Source organism: Stenella coeruleoalba (genome assembly GCF_951394435.1).
Source record: "Stenella coeruleoalba genome assembly, chromosome: 8".
Lineage (NCBI taxonomy): Eukaryota > Metazoa > Chordata > Mammalia > Artiodactyla > Delphinidae > Stenella > Stenella coeruleoalba.
Window position 1 is genome coordinate 105890026 of NC_137154.1, and position 24557 is coordinate 105914582.

General features: G+C 48.6%; 1 protein-coding gene across 16 annotated transcripts in view; it reads left to right on the plus strand.

The window, feature by feature from the left end:
- NTM (neurotrimin) overlaps window positions 1-24557 on the plus strand; it is a gene marked incomplete at its 3' end in the record, with an annotated part of 1328870 nt that overhangs the window by 1138655 nt on the left and 165658 nt on the right. For all 16 annotated transcript variants that reach the window (XM_079930756.1, XM_079930747.1, XM_079930749.1 and 13 more), the window contains one exon: window positions 4553-4785. In XM_079930756.1, coding sequence (XP_079786882.1) covers window positions 4553-4785 — 233 coding nt within the window. The remainder of the gene's footprint in view (window positions 1-4552; window positions 4786-24557) is intronic.

The window sequence follows — 24557 nt, forward strand, 5'->3', positions numbered from 1 at the left end:
TCTCTGTAAGAAGCAGCTTCTCCCAGGAAGGGAGCAGGGTGCAGACAGACAGACTGAGAGGGACACTCGCTCGGCAGTGGAATGGTAAACAAGCCCGTCCCTCCCAGGCACTCTCTCTCTGTCTGGATTCTGTCAGGATGTTGCATAGGCCAGGCTGTGGGCTGTCCGTGGGGACCGCACACAGGAGGGAGAGCCGCCAGCCCTGTGGGAGGGGAGGATCGCTTACAGATATAGGGAAGGTTGATGGCCCCTGGCTCGAGTGTGGATGCAAGTGAGGTCAGGCATTGAGGCTCTGAGAGGAGACGTGTTTGGAGTTTGGGGAGTTCCAGGGCTCAGTCCAGAAGCCCTGTGTGTGCAGAGGTTTCTCCTCTGCTCTTTGCATATGTGGTGGGACGGACGGAGGAGAGGATGCTCAGGGTGGGTGCCTAGTGCATCTCAAGACTGGGGGGGAAGGGGTGGAGAGCTTCAGGGTTGGGCCAGGGCATCTCCAATCCTTTCTGACTCTCCGCTTCTCTTCCTGGCCTGCCTTAGGCTGACCTTTTGACTCTTTCCTCAGTGGCAAGTGGCCATGTCTTGTTACACTTATCTGGATTAGTTAGGGAGGGTTGAGTTTGAAACCTTGCTCACTTCCAGTTAATCTTATAGTTGATCCCCTTCCTGAGGGAGCTGAAATGGCATGAAATACATGTGTTTTAGGAGTAATTCTGTAGAAGTGAACTAAGGGCTGTCTCTGGAAAAAGGGAACCTGTTGACTGAATTTCCCACCTGGTCTCCCCACCAACTCCCCACTAACCAAAGCATCAACTCTGCCTGAGAGTGCAGTTATGCTCACGTCCACTTTTTTTTTTAATACTTGGAGAATTGTCTCCTGTGTATCGTTCTGTAAATGAGACGGATAGATGAGGGCAGGTATGAGGAGGCGGCAGGAGTTGGCCACCAAGTTACCTTTGTGATTCATCTCTCAGAAGCCACATTAATTCCATGGAGACACAGCAAGACTGATACCCAGCAATGACAGTTTGGACCTCTAATCATGACCTTCGATGTGCCCCAAACCAGGGCGGAAGCTATGCCAGCTTTTCAGTGTAGTATATCACAGGGGCCGCATAACTGTGCTGAAACTGGCCGTGTCGGAGCACGAGTGCTTCTGCAAATGAACATCTTTGGCCCTGTGAGTGCGGTGCAGTGTGGTGAGACCACTTCCGTTGCATTCAATTTCCAATCATTAGACACTCACAAGGAAGCCCAGGACGGTCCTCTCGTGTTCACCGAGAGGCTGTGAAATGCCCCCATTGTGGGCATCAGAAACAATTATTCAAGCAGTTTAGAGGTTGTTGATCAGCATTTCCTGCCCCACTGCCACTCACCTGGTGTTTGGTCAAATTTCAGCTGCCGGAGGACAAAATAAATGGGACTCTGCTTCCGGCTTCCCAGGGCACATTGGTTGCAAGAAAGTTCTCTCCCGTAAAGTAGTGGAAAAGTGTTTCAAATGAGAGTCACTTCCTAGTGCCCACTTGCGCTGCGGCTCTCGTGTCACCAGAAACCAGTGAAATGTCTAAATTAATGGTTCTCAAACTGGGGTCCCCGGACCAGGTAGTGGCCCAGCAATCTGTACTTTGTCAGGACTTACAGATAGTTGAATTTAAATGTTGTAGGGACTCTTGGGAAGCCCTGGATAAGGACATTTAAGATCACTGACTTGGGGGGAAAATAAGCAAACAAACAAAAACTGGGTTTGAATCTTGGTTCTGCAGGGTGATCTTAGTTCATTTGGATAATATTTCTTAGACTCAGTTAACCTCATCTGTAAATTGGCCGTAGTAGGTGAATGCAACCAAGTTTTTTTTAAGATGATAAAATAGCACATACCATAGACTCACAGGATACCTAGCATACAGTAATATGAAACATCAGTTGTGAATATGAATTTCACCAATTCCTCCCCTTGGATCCAAGGAAAATTCGGAGCAGTGACTGCCCTTAAAGTCATGAATATGAATGACATCCCAGGTACATTGCTAGCAAAGCGAGCTGTGGAGTGTGTTGTTCTTAAGGGGGTTCACACCATGGTGGCTCACATCCACATTTTAGTGAGGTAGCCTGAGAGGACGAGCATCAGGTGTGCAAGGCAAGTACAGCATCAGGGAGGCCCAGCTTCCTGCATCAGCTGCTCTTCCCTACCTCTTGCTCAGTCTCATGGTATGTTCAGGATATTGTTATCACAGCCGACAGCAAGTCTTGGAGTTCACTCTAGACCAGTCCAGACCACATGTGCATCCTGGTTACTGGAGAGCTTATGAAAATGCAGATTCGTTCATTATATCTGAGGTGGGGCCCGAGTCTGTGTTTCAAACAAGCTCCCCAGCGATGACGACCTGCTGGTTTTCTGGTCACACTTTCACATAGTGAAGGGCTAGCTCAGTGCTTCTCAAACCCTCACGCGCATACAGTTCCCTCTAGCTTTATGCTGCTTAAGTGATGGTCTGGGGGCCATCGGCATTGTCATCTCCTGGGAGCTTACGATGCAGACTCTCGTAAGAGACTCTTGGGCCCCACCCCAGACCTTCCAAATCAGAACGCATATTTAAGTAAGATCCCGAAGAGAGTTACAAGCACAGAAGTGTGGGACATCCCTTCAGGGTGTGTGTTTATTCGCACAGGACCCTGCACTTGTGAAATGCCTGGCTCTCACCATCTTGAAATTCTTAATAGTCCTTGAGCAAAGGACTCTGCCTTTGCGTTTTGCACTGAGATCCACAAGGTATGCGGCTGGTCCTGGATACCCTGCTGTATACCCCAGTGCTTTTCAAACTGTGGTGGGTGTCTGACCCAGCTGGGGTATTGTTAGAAATTCATGTTTCTGAGTTCCCAAAGATTCTGAATCAGTAGGACAAGAAAATCGGTAACAAAGTCACCTCCTGTGATTCTGATGCAAGTGGTCCACGCCCGCTTTCAGAAATACTCCCCTGGTCAGGTTTCCCATCATTTCTATCCTTTGTTGTCCAAAAAAAACACAGTAAGCAGCGCAAAGCAAGCTGGACAGCTGAGCAGAGGTGTTTCTGGTTGAGCAGTTTTCCCTACAGGGCCTTTCACCAAGCCCTTCTGCCTGTGCCTGAGAGGCCCGGCAATGATCGTGTGACATTTACACAAGTACGCGTGGAAAGGATGCACAGCGCTGGAGAGCACATCTCGAGAGGGACTGCCTGGGGAAGCTGCTGTACTCAGCAGCAGTTCTCAGGCTTTTTATGGTCACAGACAATTAGGAGAATTCAGTGGAAGCAACCGTCCCTGAAAAATTCACCTTTGCACATCCTGAGGGGCACCCAGGACCAGGACTTAGAACCTGGCTGAGGGGTCTGACTCTCCATCACTCCCTAGCTCCCTATCCTGAGGCAAGGCACCAGACCATTTCCGACCCTGGAGGCCTGATCTTTAAAGTGGAGAATGGGTGGGTGAGATCATCTATCTCACCGATTTGCTGCAAGAATCACGTGACACAGGGTGGATGTAAAAGTACCTGGTACCCTGCAAAAGCATGATTACGTTGGAGGCAACACTGTACCTACCGTGGCTGAGTTGCTATTTCCAGCATTCTAGCCAGGATCAGGACACTGTGTCTGTGAATTTAGCCTCAGGCCGTAAAACATACTCGCTGTGGCTAGAGAGGGAAATGAATGCAGACAGATTTGATGAGGATTTGGCCAGAGTAGCTGGGAAATTTGAAAGTGTAGGAAAAGAGAAGGGAGCTTCCACAATTTGGGGACTCCAGATGCAAAAATAAAAGAAAGAAAGTCTATTTTTACATGTACGAACCATTTTGAGATTTTGGAAAATGCCTTTAGTCTAGCAGTAATTGAACATTTCTGCCCCTGGGTATAATGAGGAGAAATAGCAATGGTGGTGGGTCCATATTTAGTTTTGACTTCAAAAGCCTTCTGTTGGAGTTCGCTATTCTGAGATGGGAGAAGGAATGTTTAGTAGTTAAAAGCTGGGTTTCTGATCTAGCGCACGTTATCTGTGCCATTTGCCAGAAGCGTTCAGTGTCTCTGTTCTTCAATTCTTTTTACCAATAGAACCTTCCTCACAGGGTTGTTTTGAGTATTGGGCAACTTAGTACACCCAGAACATCTGGAAAGCAGTGTGAGGGATTATCATATGCACATCATGGAAATCCCAGGGCGGGGGGGAGGATGGGGGTAGTCCCAGGGCCCAGCCATTCCCAGGATGGTTGATGGTTCCAGGCTATAACTAGTGAATGGTTAGGGGTATTGAAATAGTCCTGTGCTCAGGGGTTTTCAGAAGCACAGAATCACTCAGGACCTGGAAGTCTGAAACAGCCCATGTTCTGAGGCTGCAGTTCTGCAAGACCTCTGACGCTGAGTTCCAGAAAGTTCCACCCAGGCCACAGCAAACAGGAGGTGTGCGTGTACACATTGGGGGCAGGGGGCGAAGACAAGGCACGGTGACCAGGCATCTCAGCCTTGCCAAGAAGACCCTGATGACTCCCGTTTCTCTGCGGTCCCCTGACTTACCTGTCTGGTCCTCCCTCCAGGTGCACGATTGACAACCGGGTCACCCGGGTGGCCTGGCTGAACCGCAGCACCATCCTCTACGCCGGGAACGACAAGTGGTGTCTGGACCCCCGCGTGGTCCTCCTGAGCAACACCCAGACCCAGTACAGCATCGAGATCCAGAACGTGGACGTGTACGACGAGGGCCCGTACACCTGCTCCGTGCAGACGGACAACCACCCCAAGACCTCCCGGGTGCACCTCATCGTGCAAGGTAGGTGGCCTGGGGGCAGCCGGTGCAGGGGCGGCTGAGAGAGCCTGTACCCAACACTTTCACTGTGATTCTCAACTGAGATGAGTCTGTCTGTTCCATCTGGCCAGGACAATTTCCTAATTTTCGCTTTGCCATCTGATGCTAAAATTTCAAATCATTTTCCCATTGAATAGGACTAGGGTTTGTTTTTTTGTTTGTTCTTTGCTTTTGTTCCAATAATACATTTTCTCAGAAAATTAGCTCCTGATTATTGCTTTCCTTGGCTTTTTTCTCCTCTAAGTTTTTTTAAGGTTCCATCCACTGCTAAGCTCGCTTTATTTTAAGACCAGCATTTTAGCTCTCTGGCACTGCGCATATGCCATCCCTCACACAGCCTTCAAAGAAGGCAGAGCCCACTGCAGATGCTCTAAACACCTACCTGGGACATGGCCGTCACAGCCACCTCTGTGGTTTCCAGCTTGTTGGCTTCTTCTCTCACCACCCAGCCCTGGGTTTCTGATGCCACATCTCGCCTTTAATGCCTGTGTCTGATGTCCTCTGTGTTTTCCTTGCACCCCATTCCCCTCCCCTTCCTCTGAGCCTCTCACACCCACCCCCAGCTTTTGAGGTCTGTTTTTGCATCTCTTGCTTCCGCTGTCTCCATGCTTCCCAGGCCCTTCTCTGCTTCCCCATAAGCAGAGCAGGTGCTGGGCGTTCAGACAACACGCAGCCGTGCGGCGGATTCTCAGACAGGGAGCAAGTGCTCAGAATCAGACTCGGCCACTTTCTGGCTGTGGGACCCCAGGTTCCAACTGTGACTCAAAGTTTCTTTTTGTAAAACGGAGTCAACGTTGCGAGGGTCAGTGGAGGGGATTATATTTTCCACGTACTGATGTGTAAACATTCAGGAGAGGGCCTGGCACACAGAGGTGCTGGTTAAGTGTTAGCTAGTTTTTAAAAAATACAGCTGCTGTTTTTTTAAACTTTTTAAAAACACATATATATGGAATCTAAAAAAAGAAAAAGAAGAAAAATGATCAGAAGAACCTAGGGGCAAGACGGGAATAAAGACACAGACCTACTAGAGCATGGACTTGAGGGTATGGGGAGGGGGAAGGGTAAGCTGGGACAAAGTGAGAGAGAGGCATGGACATATACACTACCAAACGTAAAATAGATAGCTAGTGGGAAGCAGCCGCATAGCACAGGGAGATCAGCTTGGTGCTTTGTGACCACCTAGAGGGGTGGGTTAGGGAGGGTGGGAGGGAGACGCAAGAGGGAGGAGATATGGGAACATATGTATATGTATAGCTGATTCACTTTGTTATAAAGCAGAAACTAACACACCATTGTAAAGCAATTATACTCCAATAAAGATATTAAAAGAACAAAACAAACAAACAAAAAAAACAGTATTTAACTCTGCACCACATCCTTGCTCCCTTACCTCAGAGGGGAAGCCCCCGAGCAATGGCGCCAGATCCTCTGCTGGTCTTTTCTCCAGCTCTCATTCCCAGCTCTCTTCATCCCCCTGAATGGCAGGTCCACAGCAGTAAGCTCCAGGTCCAGAGGCTCCTCCAGCCTCCTCTCCCCTCCTTTCCAGCAGCCCAGAGGGAAGGGGAGAGCTGTGGATGGTAGGTGAGAGCGACAAAGAGCAGGGAAGGGAGAGAAGGGAGGGGAGCTGGGAGAAGGCAGGACAGAGGGCAGCTTGGGTCAGGGTCCCGACTGTGAAGGGCGAGGTCGGTGGGCAGTGGTGGGAAGAGGACAGGCTGGAGGGAGACCCACACAGGCTCCGGCGGCTGAGGGATGAGGCCAGTGGGGTGGGCGGCCCCCCGTGCTATGACACAGCTTGGTCACACCAAGTTGTTTTTATTTTATGTTATTTTTCTCTCTTTCTTTCTAAAAGGAAATGATGATGGTTGTTTCCTCTGTTGGTTCTATATATGAAAATCTTCAAACTGCTGGATACAAACAGCATTTTTTAAAGGAAATGGAATTGCATAGACAGTATCAGAATGTATCACAAATAGCAGAGTAGGTATTGTTGCATGAGATGGCGTTGGTGGGCGAAAGTTTTATTATTGGCCAGAAAAAGACTGAGAGTCACACACTGTTCTGTGAGGGAGTTTGATGGATGCCCTAGTGACCCAGTCGGTAGCACCAGGGGGTACGTTTGCAGCCACGCCCCATGCCCCCCCCACCCCATTCCCTCCCCCCAGTGCACACACTTACTGCTGAGAGTGCCTGACAATGACAGACAGACCTTAGGAACTCTACACCATCACAGACGCTGGCCTCAGGAAGCAGGACCTTTATGGAACTGGAAAATGGAAGGAGTCGTGAAAAACTCCGAAGCCTCCTTGAAAACAAGGATCATGTGTGCGTCATTGTTTTTCCTTAAGGTCCCCTCCCCTTCCTCGCTCACACCCATACACTCCTGCCCTGAGCACCCGGAAAGTGCCTTGAACAAAGTGCACTTTAATAAATGCCCCTTGAGGCAAATGGCTGGGTTATAGCCCCAAGGACTTCCACAGGCTCAAAGAGGGAAGGTTGAGAGTGTGGGGGGGGGGGGGCTGGGAGGGGCAGGGCGTGGAGGATGGGGTCTACATCAATCCTCACTCGTCTCCATGGGGATGGAAGTGTCTAATCCCCAGCTGGGCGTTTACACCTGTGGCTTGGCAAGGTGGCCTCTGAGCATGACATACCACCTCAAGTATCAGAATCTCATCTTGGGCTAATTTTCAAATGCTGATGGGTGTATTGATCTGGAAACAAGCTGGGTTAAAAAAGATTCTGGTCTTGTCCACAGACTCAGCCTGAGCGAATCTGCTGTCGATATGCCTGGACCGGGCATTATTGACACTTTAATGAACAGAGGACCATGGTTTCTCGGAGCCAACCTGTCCCTCCTCTTAAAAGCAATCAGACAAACTAAATAGAGCCAGGCTCCCCTGTTTCTGTATTGGAAAGAGGATACATCACCATCCAGGACTTAAAAAAAAAAAAAAGAAAGAAATGTATTTATCTTGGAATCATTTATTGTACTGAACGTAAACCTTAATTCCCAGCAGAATCGGACTGCTGGATTCTGTAGACATCCCTGTTCAGCCCTTTGCAGCACGGTGTTGGAATGGAAGACGTCTTAACTTTTCAAAATGGTATTACCGTCATTAAACACATACTCACAGACAGACACACACATGATAGCAGCAGCAGAAAATAACGAAACTCATATTTCCACCCGTGAGTGTGTGTATTTGTGTCCATGTCGTCAGCTTCATACATAAATAAACGCACACAGAAGGAAAGTAATATTATTTTCACAGAATTAAGTGAGCTTACTGAAGTCTGAGATTATATTTTCCCCCTTTCTAGCAAATACCCCTACTGCCCCACTTGTTCTTTGTACTGGGTCTTCTCTCTGCTTGCGGTGCTGTGTGTTTAACTCCTGCTGAGACCTGGTGCCACCCGTGCACCTGCCTAAGTACCAGCCCCTCAGCCCTCCGTGCCTGCCCCACCCTCGCCTTCATTCATTCACACATAAATCGCCACTGAGAAACAACTCTGCTTCCCAGCACCCTGGCCAAGCATTCAGCACGTGAAGATGAATGAAATGCTGCCCCTGAAGTATTAGTTGCCATTCGTGGGGGGAAGATGGACTTGTATGCCATGTGCCCAAGTCCTCCCCAGGAATTTAGGTTCTGCGAGTGTAGCTGTTGTCTAAATCCTTCCGGAGCACTGAGTGCCTCCAAACCCTTGGGTCCTCTCACCCCCGTGGTGTTTGATCAGACATTTTAATAGAGTTCAGGATGACCTATACAGAGACCAGGCTGGTCCGCTTACACGGCAGCCACATTTCCTGTGGGCTCCTGGGCACTGGCCCGTCCTCTGGCTCAAGCCTGGGCCTCAGGGCCGGGCCTTCCTTGGCCTGGGTGCTCTGGACCTTAGCTCTTAGTGCATCTTCAGCCCTTGCAACCCTCAAGGCGAGCCTTTCACTGATGGCAAGTTCTAGATTTGTGCTTCGCTCCCTAGGATATTTTAAACATCTGTTGATAGCACATCGTGTCCTCATAGTAAAGGAAAAGGGAAATAGGGGATGCTTGGTTCCTTTTTTGTTCGTGGGTCCATCTCTTCTCTTCTCACTACCTGTTGCTGTTACGTTGTTTCTTCCCTGTATCTTTTTTTTAGGAAGATCGCTCTGGGGCTACCTAAATTCTCCCAAATCTTTCCTGTGCTGTTGGGGGCGGGTGGTCTCCAAAGGTCTCGGCAGGACTGGTGAAGTAGCTGGAGTGGGGACAGTGGTCAGGCAGGCCTGGGCTCCAGAGAGAAGCCCCGAGGTGGAAGGCACAGGGGTGGAGAAGCGGCTCTGAAGTCGAGCCATGGAGAGGAGGGGAGAGTGTGAAACCCCAGAGGACTCAGGCTGCATGGCCAGGGCTGTAAGACCAGCCTGCAGGACAAGGCTGACGGCGCTTCTGATTCACACCGTCCAGGGGCAGCGTCCGGGCAGGAGCGGGCTCAGGGCTGCAGACAGAGCCCGGGCAGTCACGTGGGGCGAGTGCCAGAGGCAGGTCAGGAGCAAGGGGCGGCCTCAGGAGGAGAGCGGTCCTGGAGCCAGTGTGGGAGGGAAGCGAGGGACAGGACATCTGAGCTAAGCAGCTACTCTGCACAGTGGCTATTTAAAATTAAATGTAAACTAGCTAAAACCAAATACAATTTGCCATTTACTCCTTCAGTCACACCAGCCGCATTTCAGGTGCTACAGCAGCCGCTGGGGACGGGTGGCTCCTGTGTCGGGCCGTGCGGGTAGAATATCCCCAGAGGCCTTGAACTGCCGGCTGGGCGGCAGGTGCTGAAACAAGAATGGGCATCATTGACTTCGAAGGCCGGCTGTGGGGTGTAAAGGGGGATGGGACTTTGGAGAGAAGATGGAAATTAGAAAAGATGGTGGTGCTTTAAAAACAAGAGAGAAGTGAGACTTCCCTGGTGGTTCAGCGTTAAGCCTTCGCCTTCCAATGCAGGGGGTGCGGGTTCCACTCCTGGTCTCGGGAGCTAAGATCCCACACGCCTCGGGGCCAAAAAACCGAAACATAAAACAGAAGCAATATTGTAACATTCAATAAAGACTTTAAAAATGGTTCACATCAAAAAATCTTTAAAAAGAGAAAAACAGGAGAGACTTGTTGAAAAAGGTGGAGGCCTGGAGTTCCTCTGATAGCTACACAGAGTAGGACCTCCGGAGTCCGAAGCTGTGTCCCAAGGAGCAGAGGCAGAACCTGGGGACTGGATAAGTGGGCAGATGCAGGAGGTACATCCCCCAGGACATCGAGACTCTGGCCTTGCAGCCGGGGGAGGGGGACGCTTATTGCATCTAAAGTGCCCTGTGGTGAAGCCGCAGGCAGCGGCAGGGGGCGGGGAAGTGGGGAGGTGTTCAGATGCTTGGACTTCGTGATTTTCTGATGCCTTGAATTCTCCATTCAAAATGTGTTTGTGAAAAGTAAGAAATACCACCCGGGGGTTCGCATGCCCACTTAGGCAGCCGGAACGTGATCTTTTAGACCAGCGTGAGGGCGACCCACCTCCGATTTATGAAAATATGGGTCTAGCGCTTTCCACCTCTGTGACCTCAGGGTGCCCTGCTTTACGAGTGTAATTAATAAGAGGCTGCTTCTCCAGTTCAGCTGCGTATGTATTTTAATCCTTTCCCCTTCTTGATCCTGCTGCCAAACCAGGCTTCTCTGCATATGGAAAAGCTCTACCCCGTCTCCATTGTTTCTTGGAAGAGGCCCCATCCTGGAAAGCTGAGTGAATAAAAATGCTTTGTGGGACTGAATTGTTTGCCAGATTCAGGACAGTACGGAAGACATCCCCAAAGCCCTAACTGTATTTGTAAAAGCCCTTATGTGGCAGTGCAGGAAGACTGCCCTGGTGGTCTTCAGGGACGTTAGGGAATGCTCTCCTTATCAGCATGCAGAGCCCGGCCTGGCAGGTCTGCTGCTCTACCTGCTGGGCTTCAGTCTCACTTAGGGACCTACCTGCGTGACAGAGGAAGGTAGAATGCAGTGCTTATAAAGATGGGGGTATTGGTGTAAAAATAACACTAACAAAAGCTTTGGGCCCTGTATCAGTTTTCTAGACTCTATTTAGGTCTCCCTTTTGTCATTGGAGCATCTAATTACCCCCTCCCTTTTGTTTGGTCGAAATGAATTTTCCTATTTCTTCCTGGGCAGAATTAATCTGAAAATCCCTGCTATGGTTTGATAGTTAATTACCTGCCTTTTGGAGTCAAACAGCTCTGAAGCGCACGTGAAGGGGGTCCCCCGCTAATGTCTATGGAATAAGACAGGGATGAGAGGAGGAAGCCAGGATGTGGCCGTCCATTTCCCTGGGCTGGTGGGATCCCGGAGAGAAAGGGACCAGGCCGGGGAATAGCCAGCACCAGCAGGTGACTTGCCAACAACAGAGCTTTGGTGGTACCAGCCCTGCATTTACCTGGTATCGTCTCCCTGCTCAGAACCCTCCCCTCATACCCGCCTGATATGTAGAATCGTGTTGCTTTCTAATCCTGAATAATTAATTGACCTTGTCAAGCCAAACTCATTATTATGATTAAGAGAACAGGAACAATAACTTTTAATTTCTAGATACCTACGCCCCATAGACCCTCCCCACCCAGAACCTGAACAAAAGGGAATTTGAAAAACAACAGATCAAAGGGAATAATGTGCTCTAATCCTTACACTGAAAGCAAAGACTTCTGTCTCTCAGACAGCCACATCCCCCGCTGAAAGCAGCCTGCCCCCTGGCCCTGCGAGGCTCCCGTGGTGGAGCTGAAGAGACCTTTGCACCATCTAATTTCCATTCGGGCTACATCTCGCTGAGTCCATAGTAGAGGAAGCACCACCGTCCAGCCCTAAGTCCACAGAAGTCGCCTTTTGAGCACATCTGCATTCTTCAGCTGCCAGTGGCCTTGTGTGACAGTAGGTCACATCTGCCATCCCAAACTGCTCTCCAAACCATCTAACCTCTTCCTTCCCCCGTTCAAGATGTAGCTCAAAATGCACGTTGGGCCTGGTCGTAAGACTGTACCTCTGAATTCGGCAGAACTTTCAAAAAGTCAGGCAATGAAATTCCACCACAAAATTAAAGTGCTCCTCAAAGCACCCTAGAGAATGACAAGGAAGTAGGGCATTTTACCTGAAATTGATTTACAGAATTTCGACAGCATGCAAATGAGGCAACTCAGTTTTACCTGCTGAGTTTTTAATTTTTTTGATGCAGTTATGGGCCGTGGAGAGGCAAAAATTCTTCGTGAGTTTACTCAATTTCAGTAAACCCCCGGAACGTCATCCATCTGTTACCAAGTAGGGTAGAGTCTAAAATACTAAAGAAATCTGAGAAAATAGCTATAGTAAAATCTATACAGGCTTAATAATGGCATTTTCTGTGCCCTCTGGTGTTGCCGGGGAGGATCTGTTTCCTAGGCAGTTGGGAAAACTCGGCACCTGCCTGCTGGTGCTTCCTGGTCAGTACAGTAGGTAATAACAGGTCCCCTGTCCTGTCCTCCACACCACTCAGAGCTCTAGGGAAGCAGGAAGCCCGGGTGACCCTATTGCTTCACAGCAAGCCTTATGGGAGTCAGGCAGCATCCCTCCAGGTAAGCAGTTAGGGCTCCCAAGGGGGGAGGTCTTTAAGCAACCACAGAATTCTTGTCCCTTAGGTGGTTTTCTCCAGGTAGTCTGTGCTGCCTCAGATTCCAATACCAGAGGGCTGAGGAAAGCAGCTGTGACTCCTCCTGGGTCGTATGTAGCCCTGTAGCCTCCAAATAAGATGTGTTGTCATTTTCTACTGGGGAAGGGCAAACATGGGATTCTGAGTAAGCGGCCCTTCCTAATGCATTCCTTTAGATTTCTGTTCCCGTATCACAGGCTCCCTGTGGCTTACTCAAATTGAACTTGAAGCAGATATTTTTAACGAAGGATTGTATGAGGTGTCTTTATGGTTTTGTGATCCATTGGATCTGGCTCATGACTATATTCCTAAAGATTCTGGGTGTCATCCCTATAAGGGTGTGTATAAAGTGATATCAAGGACAGCATCATTGATTTGAAGGCCATGACTTTTGCAGTCGACTCAAAAACGTCTAAACCCTCCCTCTTCTTCTTGCCAAATTGAAACGTCTAGCTTCTTATGGCGTGGGGAGACGTTGGTGACCAAGTCCCTTAGTCCATCTGTTGTCACATGAGGATTGTCAGCTGTCATCTTTCAATTCCATTTAACAGTATTTGGAAGCCAGGCCCTGGGGACCCACACGTGTTCAGAGTCCCCGCCCTGTCTAGCAGAGGAGACTGCTGTATTATTTGTTAATAACCCTCTTAGAGGATAACAGGGGTTAGGAATTAGGATGTTTATGCGTAGAAATGCCATGAATACACCGAAAGGGAAGAACTGATTTCATCTGCAAGATCAGGCAAAACTACAAGCTTGTGTTTCTCCAGGGTCTTCAGAGGTGAGCAGGATTTTCCAGGGGATCTGGAGAGAAGCGTCCTAGCACTGGCGTGCACAAAGCTGGAAAGCCTGGCAACGTCTGACATGGAGGAGGAAGAGTGAGGATGATACGAGGTCCTAGGACAGGGCACTAATGATGATATTCCCTCGGTGTAGTTAAGGTGCCTTTCTTGGTACACTAGCAAACAGAGCTGTTGGCACTGGGGTGCTTAGCTCTGTCATAGTGATGATTGTGCCAGAGAGGTTGAGGATGCTGCCAAAGGTAAATGAGAACCGCAGGAAGGGGTCTGCAGCCCCTCGGGTCCGCCAGACCCGCCCACCGCTGGCAGCCACCTCTCACTGGTACCCAAGAGCCGTTGGGTAGAGGAGACCTGGTGTTTCGGATGTCTCCAGGCCAACTTAGGGTAGACGGTGTCACCCCTTGGAGTATATCCTAAGATTTCTATTCCTGTTGAGCGTTGTCTGTGATAATTTAGTGTCTGGTGTTGGTAAGAAATCTAATTGGCTTTTGCTGGAGTTCGGCTTAGTGGAGAACGCCTCCTGGAGATGTTGGAACAAGATGTTTTTTCTCTTGAGAGATCTTCATTTCATGTTATTTGAGAAAAAAAACTATTGATTTAAAATTAGGGCAGTTTAATTTGGTGGCGTGTCTCTTTACGTCTCAATTATACATTCACGTCTTTGTGGTGAAGTCAGCTGGTGGGGGGATTAAGAATTCAAAATAGAGGATGTTCACTTGGCAAATAGTGCTTTCTACTGTGGTTAATTGAACCCAGTGTTGGCTCCTTTGGGGATAGAACAGCTTAGCAGAAAGCAGTAAATTTCAGGATTTAGGAGTCCTGGATTCCGGTCTGAATTTTGACACAAGTACCTGGAAAAATGACCTACTTCTGTAATCTATTTCAGATTAGACACACGTTAGAGAAATGTTTTGATGTGTCACCCAGTCTGATTTGGAGGAAGGTACCAAACAGAAGGAAGCTGAACGTCGCTAGAAAGTAACGTCCTTCATTTGTGTAATTGTCTATCAGCATAAAGGTTTCCAGCCTCTTCCGTCCCTTTTCCAGGCTCTTCCTTCCCTGTGTCTTACGTGGGCTACTTTAAACAGTCCCGGTCCTCTGTACCAAGAATGCGTACGTGTCCTGTTGCGGATTTGGGTCTCTATTCCCAGGAGGCTGTCTGGGTTGCATCCCCCTTTCCCATCCTGGTCCCCTCCTTTGCACTCTGTGTGCCTGGTTTTCTGACCTCTGACCTGCTGACGTTCCCCTGCTCTCTTGCCATCACCCCGTTTGCTCTTATAATTCTGCGGGTCTGGTTTATGGAGGTCTTAGACTGCTATCGTGTCTGCACTTCAGAAGGGGGACTTGTGCTCACGCTGCCCCTCACTCTAAGCACCCAAGCTAGCCACGACCTTTCTCGCGACCTTGAGCTGAGGGATCAGAAAATTTGATTTTCCTTTTCCCCTTTCACTCACACGTAGACTAGCGCGTGTTGAGTACTGAAATACGAGTTGGAATAGATACAAAGATGACTGAGACCGATCTCTGTGATCAGGATATAAAATGGGGCTGAGGCAGCAATTGGGGTTTAAAGGGGGAACTGCTGGGACAGAGCTGTTCACGAGCATCCTGGGACTAAGAGAGATGCTCCTGCAAGCTGGGGAGCTGGCTTGGGTGTCCGGGAAGGCCACACAGATACAAGTCTTCTGAAAATGATGGTCTGACAGTTGAGCTCTCAGCTGTTAAAATGAAAATAAAACAGCTAGTCTGCCCACACCCACTCTGCTCTCCATCACCCCCACTTTCTCCACGCGCAGCCAAAGTGCTCTTTTCAAGCCTGGATTCGATGGAACCTCAAGGGCTTGACCGAGGGCTGCACGTCCTGGGACGCCTCCTCTCCAGTCCCTGTTCACCCCCACGCTCCTGCCTCACTGCTCTCATTGTATTTTACTTGACTTGTTCTTTCTGGTCGTGGAAATGACCAGAAATGGCCTCTCCATTCTCTGCCTTCTGCCTTGCAGCCTTTCCTCTTTCCACTCAGTTAACCCCATTTATCCTGCAAACAGTAACTTGAATGCCACGTCCTAAGGGAGCTTCCTCAGACCTCCTGTCTTACGGTAACCTCCACCCCGGCCTCCCCCAGGACTTAGAATCATGCAGCGCTCTGTATCTCTCACCACAGTTGTAATTCGGCATTTGTTTTGTGATTAGCTGATTGTGTCTGTTTTCCAAGGAGCCTGTCTGCTTTTGCATTTTATCCCCAGGGCCTAGAACTTAATAGGGGCTCCCAGGCTACTTGTTGGATCATGAATGGACCCATAAAGCTTCTTTTTTCAATCATTAAGCTAATGGACTTACTGTGTGTTGAGACTGGCTGTGCTAGGCTAAATAATGAGCACCCAAAATATCAGGTCCTAATTTTTGGAACTGTGAGTGTTACCTTACATGATGACGTCTTTGCAGATGTGATTAAGTTAAGATCTGACATGGAGAGATTAACCTGGCTTAACCAGGTGGGCACTAAATGTGATCACATGTATCCTCGTAAGAGGGAGGCTGGAGATTTGATACAGACACACAGAGGAGAAAGCCACGTGAAGATGGAGCAGAGAGAGACTCAGAGTTGCTCTCCTTGGCAACTGGAGTGATGTGGCCATGAGCCAGGGAGCAGCCGCCAGACGCTGGAAGAGGCAAGGAACAGATTCTCCCCTAGAGCATCCAGAGGCAGTGCAGCCCTGCAGGTACCTTGATTTCAACACAGTGAAACTGATTTTGGACTTCCCGGTCTCCAGAATTGTGAGAGGACACATTTCTGTTGTTTTAAACTGCCGAGTTTATGGTACCTTGTCACAGCAGCCGCAGGAAACTAATACACTGGCCTTCAACCCTGTGAATCCCTGGTGGCTGAAAGTCAGAAAAGGTTGGGATTCCAAATCTGTCAGAAGTTCAGGTTTGGCCAATGTGAGAGCTGAAGAAAGAGTCATCTTGCAGGCAGGCTGTTTATTTCTTCTTTAAAGACTCTCTTTGGACAGCCACCCTTGTCATGTAGATGTTTGGACAACATCAGCTCCTTATCCTTGGGGTACCTACAGGAGGTGATGGAATAATCCAAATGCCGAAACAGAGACGCTACTTTTTTTTTTTTTTAATTTTATTTATTTATTTATGGCTGTGTTGGGTCTTCGTTTCTGTGCGAGGGCTTTCTCTAGTTGTGACAAGCGGGGGCCACTCTTCATCGCGGTGCGCGGGCCTGTCGCTATCGCAGCCTCTCTTGTTCTCTGCGGAGCACAGGCTCCAGACGCGCAGGCTCAGTAGTTGTGGCTCACGGGCCCAGCTGCTCCGCAGCATGTGGGATCTTCCCAGACCAGGGCTCGAACCCGTGTCCCCTGCATCGGCAGGCGGACTCTCAACCACTGCGCCACCAGGGAAGCCCGACTCTACTTTCTGATGTTGAAAATAACTCCCACCAGGTTCCGGGGGTTGGAGGAGCCACATGTGACTCCAGTGGAAGGAGGCTGGTGACGTGGCCCAGCACTGGGCCCTGAGATGTGGTCTGGGGACCTGGGATTAGAATTGAAGATAAAGTTGCTAAGTGTTCTCTTGTTAGCTGGGGGGGCCTACTCCTTGGGCTTGATCACTACTATTTGTCTCACCGGTGCCTCAAACTCCAAAGGTACAAAATCAAGCCCTTGAATTCTAGCTGTCTTTGTGATGGCCCCCGACCGTGACCCCAAACGTCTCCCTTCTGTGGGCTTCCCATCGGTCAATGGCAACTCATTCTTCTAGGAGCTCCTGTTGCAAACCTCAGCATCGATCCGGACTCTTTTCCTTCTCCCCTACTCCTCTTCCGGCTTGAGCACTTCCTATTAGAGTTGCTGAAATTTGAAGTTTATCCAGAATCCCACCACTTCTCCCCACATGCAGTTCTACTGCCCTGTCCCAAGCCCCCATCCCTTCTCTGTTTTCCACTCACTCCCCACGCTCTGCTCTTCACACTCAGCAGGACTGGTCCTTTACAGGTTTCCTCATCCCTCTGAGCGGGCCTCCCAGTCCTTCGCCAGCTCCCTCAGAGTAGAACCCGAAGTCCTTACTGTGGCCTGACAGGTCCTATACCGCCTGGCGTCTCTCCTCCCTCTTCTTACCCCACCTCTTCCTCTGCTTGTTCTCGGAATATGACAAAGGGGCCCCCACCTCACGGTTGTGCCCCCTCCCCTGCTGGAGCCCGTGCCGGGTGTCCCTGGGAGCAGCCCCCCATTCTGCAGGTCTCTGCCCCAAGGTCACCTTAGGGAGAGGCCTCTCTGACCACCTGTATAAGGCAGAGATCCCACCCACCTGCTCACTCTCTAGCACTTTTCTCCTTCGCTTTTCTCCGTAGCAGAGCTCACCTGTTGGCATAACATATATTCACATGTTTGGAGTCGTGGTCTGTTTCCCTCCACGAGGACACATGCTCCAGTGGGGGAAGGCAGGGACGTGGCTGCTTTGTTCACTGTTACATCCAAGTGCCTAGAACAGGGTCTGGCATGTGGTAGGCACTCAATCGATGTCTATTGAATAAATAAATGAATGAAAACTAGGGTCTGACAGTAAATGAAAATCTTCCCTCCTCTGCCTCCAATTCCAGGGTTTATTCTGTTCCCTTGCTTGCGTGTGAGAGCGTGAACTTTTCTGTTATTTCTATCAAAATGCTGTGGTCACCCTATTCTCAGACCAGGTGACATTAAGCTGACTTTACAGGGTGGATTTTCTTTTTTTTTTTAACGTCTTTATGGAGTATAATTGCTTTACAATGGTGTGTTAGTTTCTGCTTCACAGCAAAATGAATCAATTTTATATATATATACATGTGTTCCCATATCTCTTCCCGCTTGTGTCTCCCTCCCTCCCACCCTCCCTATCCCACCCCTCCAGGCGGTCACAAAGCACCGAGCGGATATCCCTGTGCTATGCGGCTGCTTCCCACTAGCTATCTACCTTACGTTTGGTAGTGTATATATGTCCATGCCTCTCTCTCGCTTTGTCACAGCTCACCCTTCCCCCTCCCCATATCCTCAAGTCCGTTCCCCAGTAGGCCTGTGTCTTTATTCGTGTCTTACTCCTAGGTTCTTCATGACATTTTTTTTTCTTAAATTCCATATATATGTGTTAGCATACGGTATTTGTCTCTCTCTTTCTGACTTACTTCACTCTGTATGACAGACTCTAGGTCTATCCACCTCATTACAAATAGCTCAATTAGGTTTCTTTTTATGGCTGAGTAATATTCCATTATATATATGTCCCACATATTCTTTATCCATTCATCCGATGATGGGCACTTCGGTTGTTTCCATCTCCGGGCTATTGTAAATAGAGCTGCAATGAAGATTTTGGAACATGACTCTTTTTGAATTATGGTTTTCTCAGGGTATATGCCCAGTAGTGGGATTGCTGGGTCATATGGTAGTTCTATTTGCAGTTTTTTAAGGAACCTTCATACTGTTCTCCACAGTGGCTGTATCAATTTACATTCCCACCAACAGTGCAAGAGTGTTCCCTTTTCTCCACACCCTCTCCAGCATTTGTTTCTAGATTTTTTGATGATGGCCATTCTGACAGCTGTGAGATGATATCTCATTGTAGTTTTGATTTGCATTTCTCTAATGAATAGTGATGTTGAGCATCCTTTCATGTGTTTGTTGGCAGTCTGTATATCTTCTTTGGAGAAATGTCTGTTTAGGTCTTCTGCCCATTTTTGGATTGGGTTGTTTGTTTTTTTGTTATTAAGCTGCATGAGCTGCTTATAAATTTTGGAGATTAATCCTTTGTCGGTTGCTTCATTTGCAAATATTTTCTGCCATTCTGAGGGTTGTCTTTTGGTCTTGTTTATAGTTTCCTTTGCTGTGCAAAAGCTTTGAAGTTTCATTAGGTCCCATTTGTTTATTTTTGGTTTTATTTCCATTTCTCTAGGAGGTGGGTCAAAAAGGACCTTGCTGTGATTTATGTCATAGAGTGTCCTGCCTATGTTTTCCTCTAAGAGTTTGATAGTTTCTGGCCTTACATTTAGGTCTTTAATACATTTTGAGTTTATGTTTGTGTATGGTGTTAGGGAGTGATCTAATATCATACTTTTACATGTACCTGTCCAGTTTTCCCAGCACCATTTATTGAAGAGGCTGTCCTTTCTCCACTGTACATTCCTGCCTCCTTTATCAAAGATAAGGTGACCATATGTGCGTGGGTTTATCTCTGGACTTTCTATCCTGTTCCATTGATCCATCTTTCTGTTTTTGTGCCAGTACCATACTGTCTTGATTACTGTAGCTTTGTAGTATAGTCTGAAGTCTGGGAGCCTGATTCCTCCAGCTCCGTTTTTCGTTCTCAAGATTGCTTTGGCTATTCGGGGTCTTTTGTGTTTCCATACAAATTGTGAAATTTTTTGTTCTAGTTCTGTGAAAAATGCCAGTGGTAGTTTGATAGGGATTGCATTGAATCTGTAGATTGCTTTCGGTAGTAGAGTCATTTTCACAATGTTGATTCTTCCAATCCAAGAACATGGTATATCTCCCCATCTATTTGTATCATCTTTAATTTCTTTCATAAGTGTCTTATAATTTTCTGCATACAGCTCTTTTGTCTCCTTAGGTAGGTTTATTCCCAGATATTTTATTCTTTTTGTTGCAGTGGTAAATGGGAGTGTTTTCTTAATTTCATTTTCAGATATTTCATCATCAGTGTATAGGACTTTCTGGTTGCAGGTTTTTCTCCTTCATCACTTTCAATATGTCCTGCCACTGCCTTCTGGGTTGCAGAGTTTCTGCTGAAAGATCAGCTGTTAACCTTATGGGGATTCCCTTGTGTGTTATTTGTTGTTTTTCCCTTGCTGCTTTTAATATGTTTTCTTTGTATTTTATTTTTGACAGTTTGATTAATATGTGTCTTGGTGTATTTCTCCTTGGATTTATCCAGTATGGGACTCTGTGTGCTTCCTGGACTTGATTAACTATTTCCTTTCCCATATTAGGAAAGTTTTCAACTATAATCTCTTCAAATATTTTCTCAGTCCCTTTTTTTTTTCTCTTCTTCTTCTGGAGCCCCTATAATTTGGATGTTGGTGCGTTTAATGTTGTCCCAGAGGTCTCTCAGACTGTCCTCAGTTCTTTTCATTCTTTTTTTCTTTATTCTGCTCTGCAGTAGTTATTTCCACTATTTTATCTTCCAGGTCACTTATCCGTTCTTCTGCCTCAGTTATTCTGCTATTGATCCCATCTAGAGTATTCTTCATTTCATTTATTGTGTTGTTCATCATTGTTTGTTTCATCTTTAGTTCTTCTAGGTCCTTGTTAAATGTTTCTTGCATTTTCTCTATTCTATTTCCAAGATTTTGGATCATCTTTACTGTCATTATTCTGAATTCTTTTTCAGGTAGACTGCCTATTTCCTCTTCATTCGTTAGGTCTGGTGGGTTTTTATCTTGCTCCTTCATCTGCTGTGTGTTTTTCTGTCTTCTCATTTTGCTTATCTTACTGTGTTTGGGGTCTCCTTTTTGCAGGCTGCAGGTTCGTAGTTCCCGTTGTTTTTGGTGTCTGTCCCCAGTGGTTAAGGTTGGTTCAGTGGGTTGTGTAGGCTTCCTGGTAGAGGGGACTAGTGCCTGTGTTCTGGTGGATGAGGCTGGATCTTGTCTTTCTGGTGGGCAGGTCCACATCTGGTGGTGTGTTTTGGGGTGTCTGTCGACTTATTATGATTTTGGGCAGCCTCTCTGCTAATGGGTGGGATTGTGTTCCTGTCTTGCTAGTTGTTTGGCATAGGATGTCCAGCACTGTAGCTTGCTGGTCGTTGAGTGAAGCTGGGTGCTGGTGTTGAGATGGAGATCTCTGGGAGATTTTCGCCGTTTGATATTATGTGTAGCTGGGAGGTCTCTTGTGGACCAGTGTCCTGAAGTTGGCTCTCCCACCTCAGAGGCACAGCACTAACTCCTGGCTGCAGCACCAAGAGCCTTTCATCCACATGGCTCAGAAGAAAAGGGAGAAAAAGTAGAAAGAAAAAATTAGTAGAAGCAGAAAGAAAGAAAGAAAGAAAGGAGGGAGGGAGGGAAGAAGGAGTGAAGGAGGAAAGGATGGAGGGAAGGAAGGAAGGAAGGAAAAAAAGAAAGAAAGAAGATAAAGTAAAATAAAATGAAGTAAGGTAAAATATAAAGTTATTAAAATAAAAAAATAATTATTAAAGAAAAAAACAAAAAAACGGATGGATAGAACCCTGGGACAAATGGTGGAAGCAAAGCTATACAGACAAAACCTCACACAGAAGCATACACATACACACTCACAAAAAGAGGAAAAGAGGAAAAAATCATAAATCTTGCTCTCGAAGTCCACCTCCTCAATTTGGGATGATCCGTTGTCTCTTCAGGTATTCCACAGGTGCAGGTACATCACGTTGATTGTGGAGCTTTAATCCGCTGCTCCTGAGGCTGCTGGGAGAGATTTCCCTTTCTCTTCTTTGTTCGCACAGCTGCCGGGGTTGAGCTTTGGATTTGGCCCCGCCTCTGCGTGTAGGTCGCTGGAGGGCGTCTGTTCTTCGCTCAGACGGGACGGGACGGGGTTAAAGGAGCAGCTGATTCGCATTTTCTGGCTCACTCAGGCCGGGGGCAGGGGGAGGGGCACGGAGTGCGGGGCGGGCCTGCGGCGTCAGAGGCAGCGTGACGTTGCGGCAGAGGCCGGCGTGACGTTGCACGAGCCTGAGGCGCGCCGTGCGTCCTCCCGGGAAAGTTGTTCCTGGATCACGGGACCCTGGCAGTGGCGGGCTGCACAGGCTCCCCGGAAAGGGGGTGTGGAGAGTGACCTGTGCTCGCACACAGGCTTCTTGGTGGCGGCAGCAGCAGCCCTAGCGTCTCATGCCCGTCTCTGGCGTCCGCGCTTTTAGCCGCGGCTCGCGCCCGTCTCTGGAGCTCCTTTAAGCAGCGCTCTGAATCCCCTCTGCTCGCGCACCAGGAAACAAAGAGGTAAGAAAAAGTCTCTTGCCTCTTCGGCAGCTCATGACTTTTCCCCGGACTCCCTCCCGGCCAGCCGTGGTGCACTAACCCCTGCAGGCTGTGTTCACGCCTCCAACCCCAGTCCTCTCCCTGCGCTCCGACCGAAGCCCGAGCCTCAACTCCAGGCCCCACCCGGCCCGGCGGGTGAGCAGACAAGCCTCTCGGGCTGGTGAGTGCCGGTCGGCACCGATCCTCTGTGCGGGAATCTCCCCTCTTTGCCCTCCGCACCCCTATTGCTGTGCTCTCCTCCGCGGCTCCGAAGCTTTCCCCCTCCGCCACCCGCAGTCTCCGCCCGCGAAGGGGCTGCCTAGTGTGTGGAAACATTTCCTCCTTCACAACTCCCTCCCACTGGTGCAGGTCCCGTCCCTATCCTTTTGTCTCTGTTGTTTCTTTTTTCTTTTGCCCTACCCAGGTACGTGGGGGGCTTTCTTGCCTTTTGGGAGGTCTGAGGTCTTCTGCCAGCGTTCAGTAAGTGTTCTGTAGGAGTTGTTCCACGTGTAGATGTATTTCTGATGTATCTGTGGGGAGGAAGGTGATCTCCGCGTCTTACTCTTCCGCCATCTTCCCGGAAGTCCTACAGGGTGGATTTTCTTATCAAGTTAAAGACGAGGACTAGTGCCCCAGACTGAAGGAACCACACTCAGAGGGAAGGGCTTGAGAGACCTCCGAACGGGTCACTCCATCCAGCAGCTGGTTGGAAAGCACAGGCTGTGAGGGATGCCCACGGCCCAGAGGAGGGAGAGGACCAGCTCTCAGCCAGCCCATCAAGTCCAGATTTCATCTTGGAAGGGATGGTGAATTTTAGGAAGGTTTTAGGCAAGAAAACGACAGGACTTATGTTTTAGAAGGACCTTTGGCATCAGAATGGAGGATGCCCTGGAGGGGTGGTTTCTGTGGCAGGGATTCAGAGAGAGAATGTGGTCTATATCGTGTTATCCTTCGTTCCTGGTCTGGAGAGACTCCCTCTCTCTTTTTTTTTTTTTTTTTATTTTTGGTGGTACGCGGGCCTCTCGCTGCCGTGGCCTCTCCCTTTGCGGAGCACAGGCTCCGGACGCGCAGGCTCAGCGGCCATGGCTCACGGGCCCAGCCGCTCCGCGGCATGTGGGATCTTCCCGGACCGGGGCACAAACCCGTGTCCCCTGCATCGGCAGGCGGACTCTCAACCACTGCGCCACCAGGGAAACCCGAGACCCTCTCTCTTGTTGAGCAGCTACACGTGTAGAACTTTAGGGCATCTGACTGAGGACAGAAGTTTGTGCACACAAGTAAGAGTGGGCTGGTCCCAGGTTTCCCAGATGGTCCTTTTCCTAAGAAACATGTGTTCTCCTCCATGTGGGATTTGTTAAGGTTGGAAGTAAAATGAGGTTAATGTTTACATCTTCGTAAAAGTTTCAGGTTTATATGTTTATAAATAAAGGGAAAAGAGTGTGCCAGGCTTTGTTTCGGTTTGGAAATCTGAGAGTATGGCTTTTGGATTATTGAAATAAAACCAGATCACCCAGTGGAGGTAAGATTTACAACAGGCCAGGAGAAAACGGTAATGGTTAAAATAAGACAGGATAAGGTGGAATCAAGCACCAGGAAGTCCTCTCACACAGGAGATGTTTGGAAATATGCAGAGTAGTAGGTTCAGATAATCCCCAAACATGAGATACCAGAACTGTGCATGAGACCATCCACGTCTGTTGTCTGCCTCTGAATCTCATGAGGCACTTTCTAAAATTAAAAAAAAAAAAAAAAAAAAATGGGGAGAAGAAGAAAAAGGATGTTGATGACCTCCCAGACCGATTGAATCACCCAGGGGGAGGTATGAGTAGGGACCTTATGCAGGTGGGTTTGGGAATCACAGATCTGGGCCCAGAGGAGCTAAGGGCAAGAAGCAACCGAAAGTGCAATTGAGAGCATATTTATATAAAATGCTAGCTTCTGTCTGTGCTTGTTAGCGGGAGAGGCGTCCGTCAGGGGAGCAGGCCTGTGCCACGTTTCTGATTACAGTGTGGCTTTCCTCTCCCTGAGCTTGTTGCTGTTTGTTGTCCAGATGAAAACTGGGAAACAGAGACATAAAGAAGAGCTGCCCAGCTAAGTGAATCAGCACAGACTTTCCCATGTCCCCTACTTGGTTTTAGAATAACTTCTGAAGAGTTACTAGGTTCCGCCTTCATTGCTGTGGTCATACACTGACCCGTCTACAGCCCCTCTCCTCCCTGTGGGCGGGCGGGGAATGCATGTCCAACCCTCTGCTGCAGCTCCAGGGGCTGTTTTTCCAGAGCCAGGGCTCA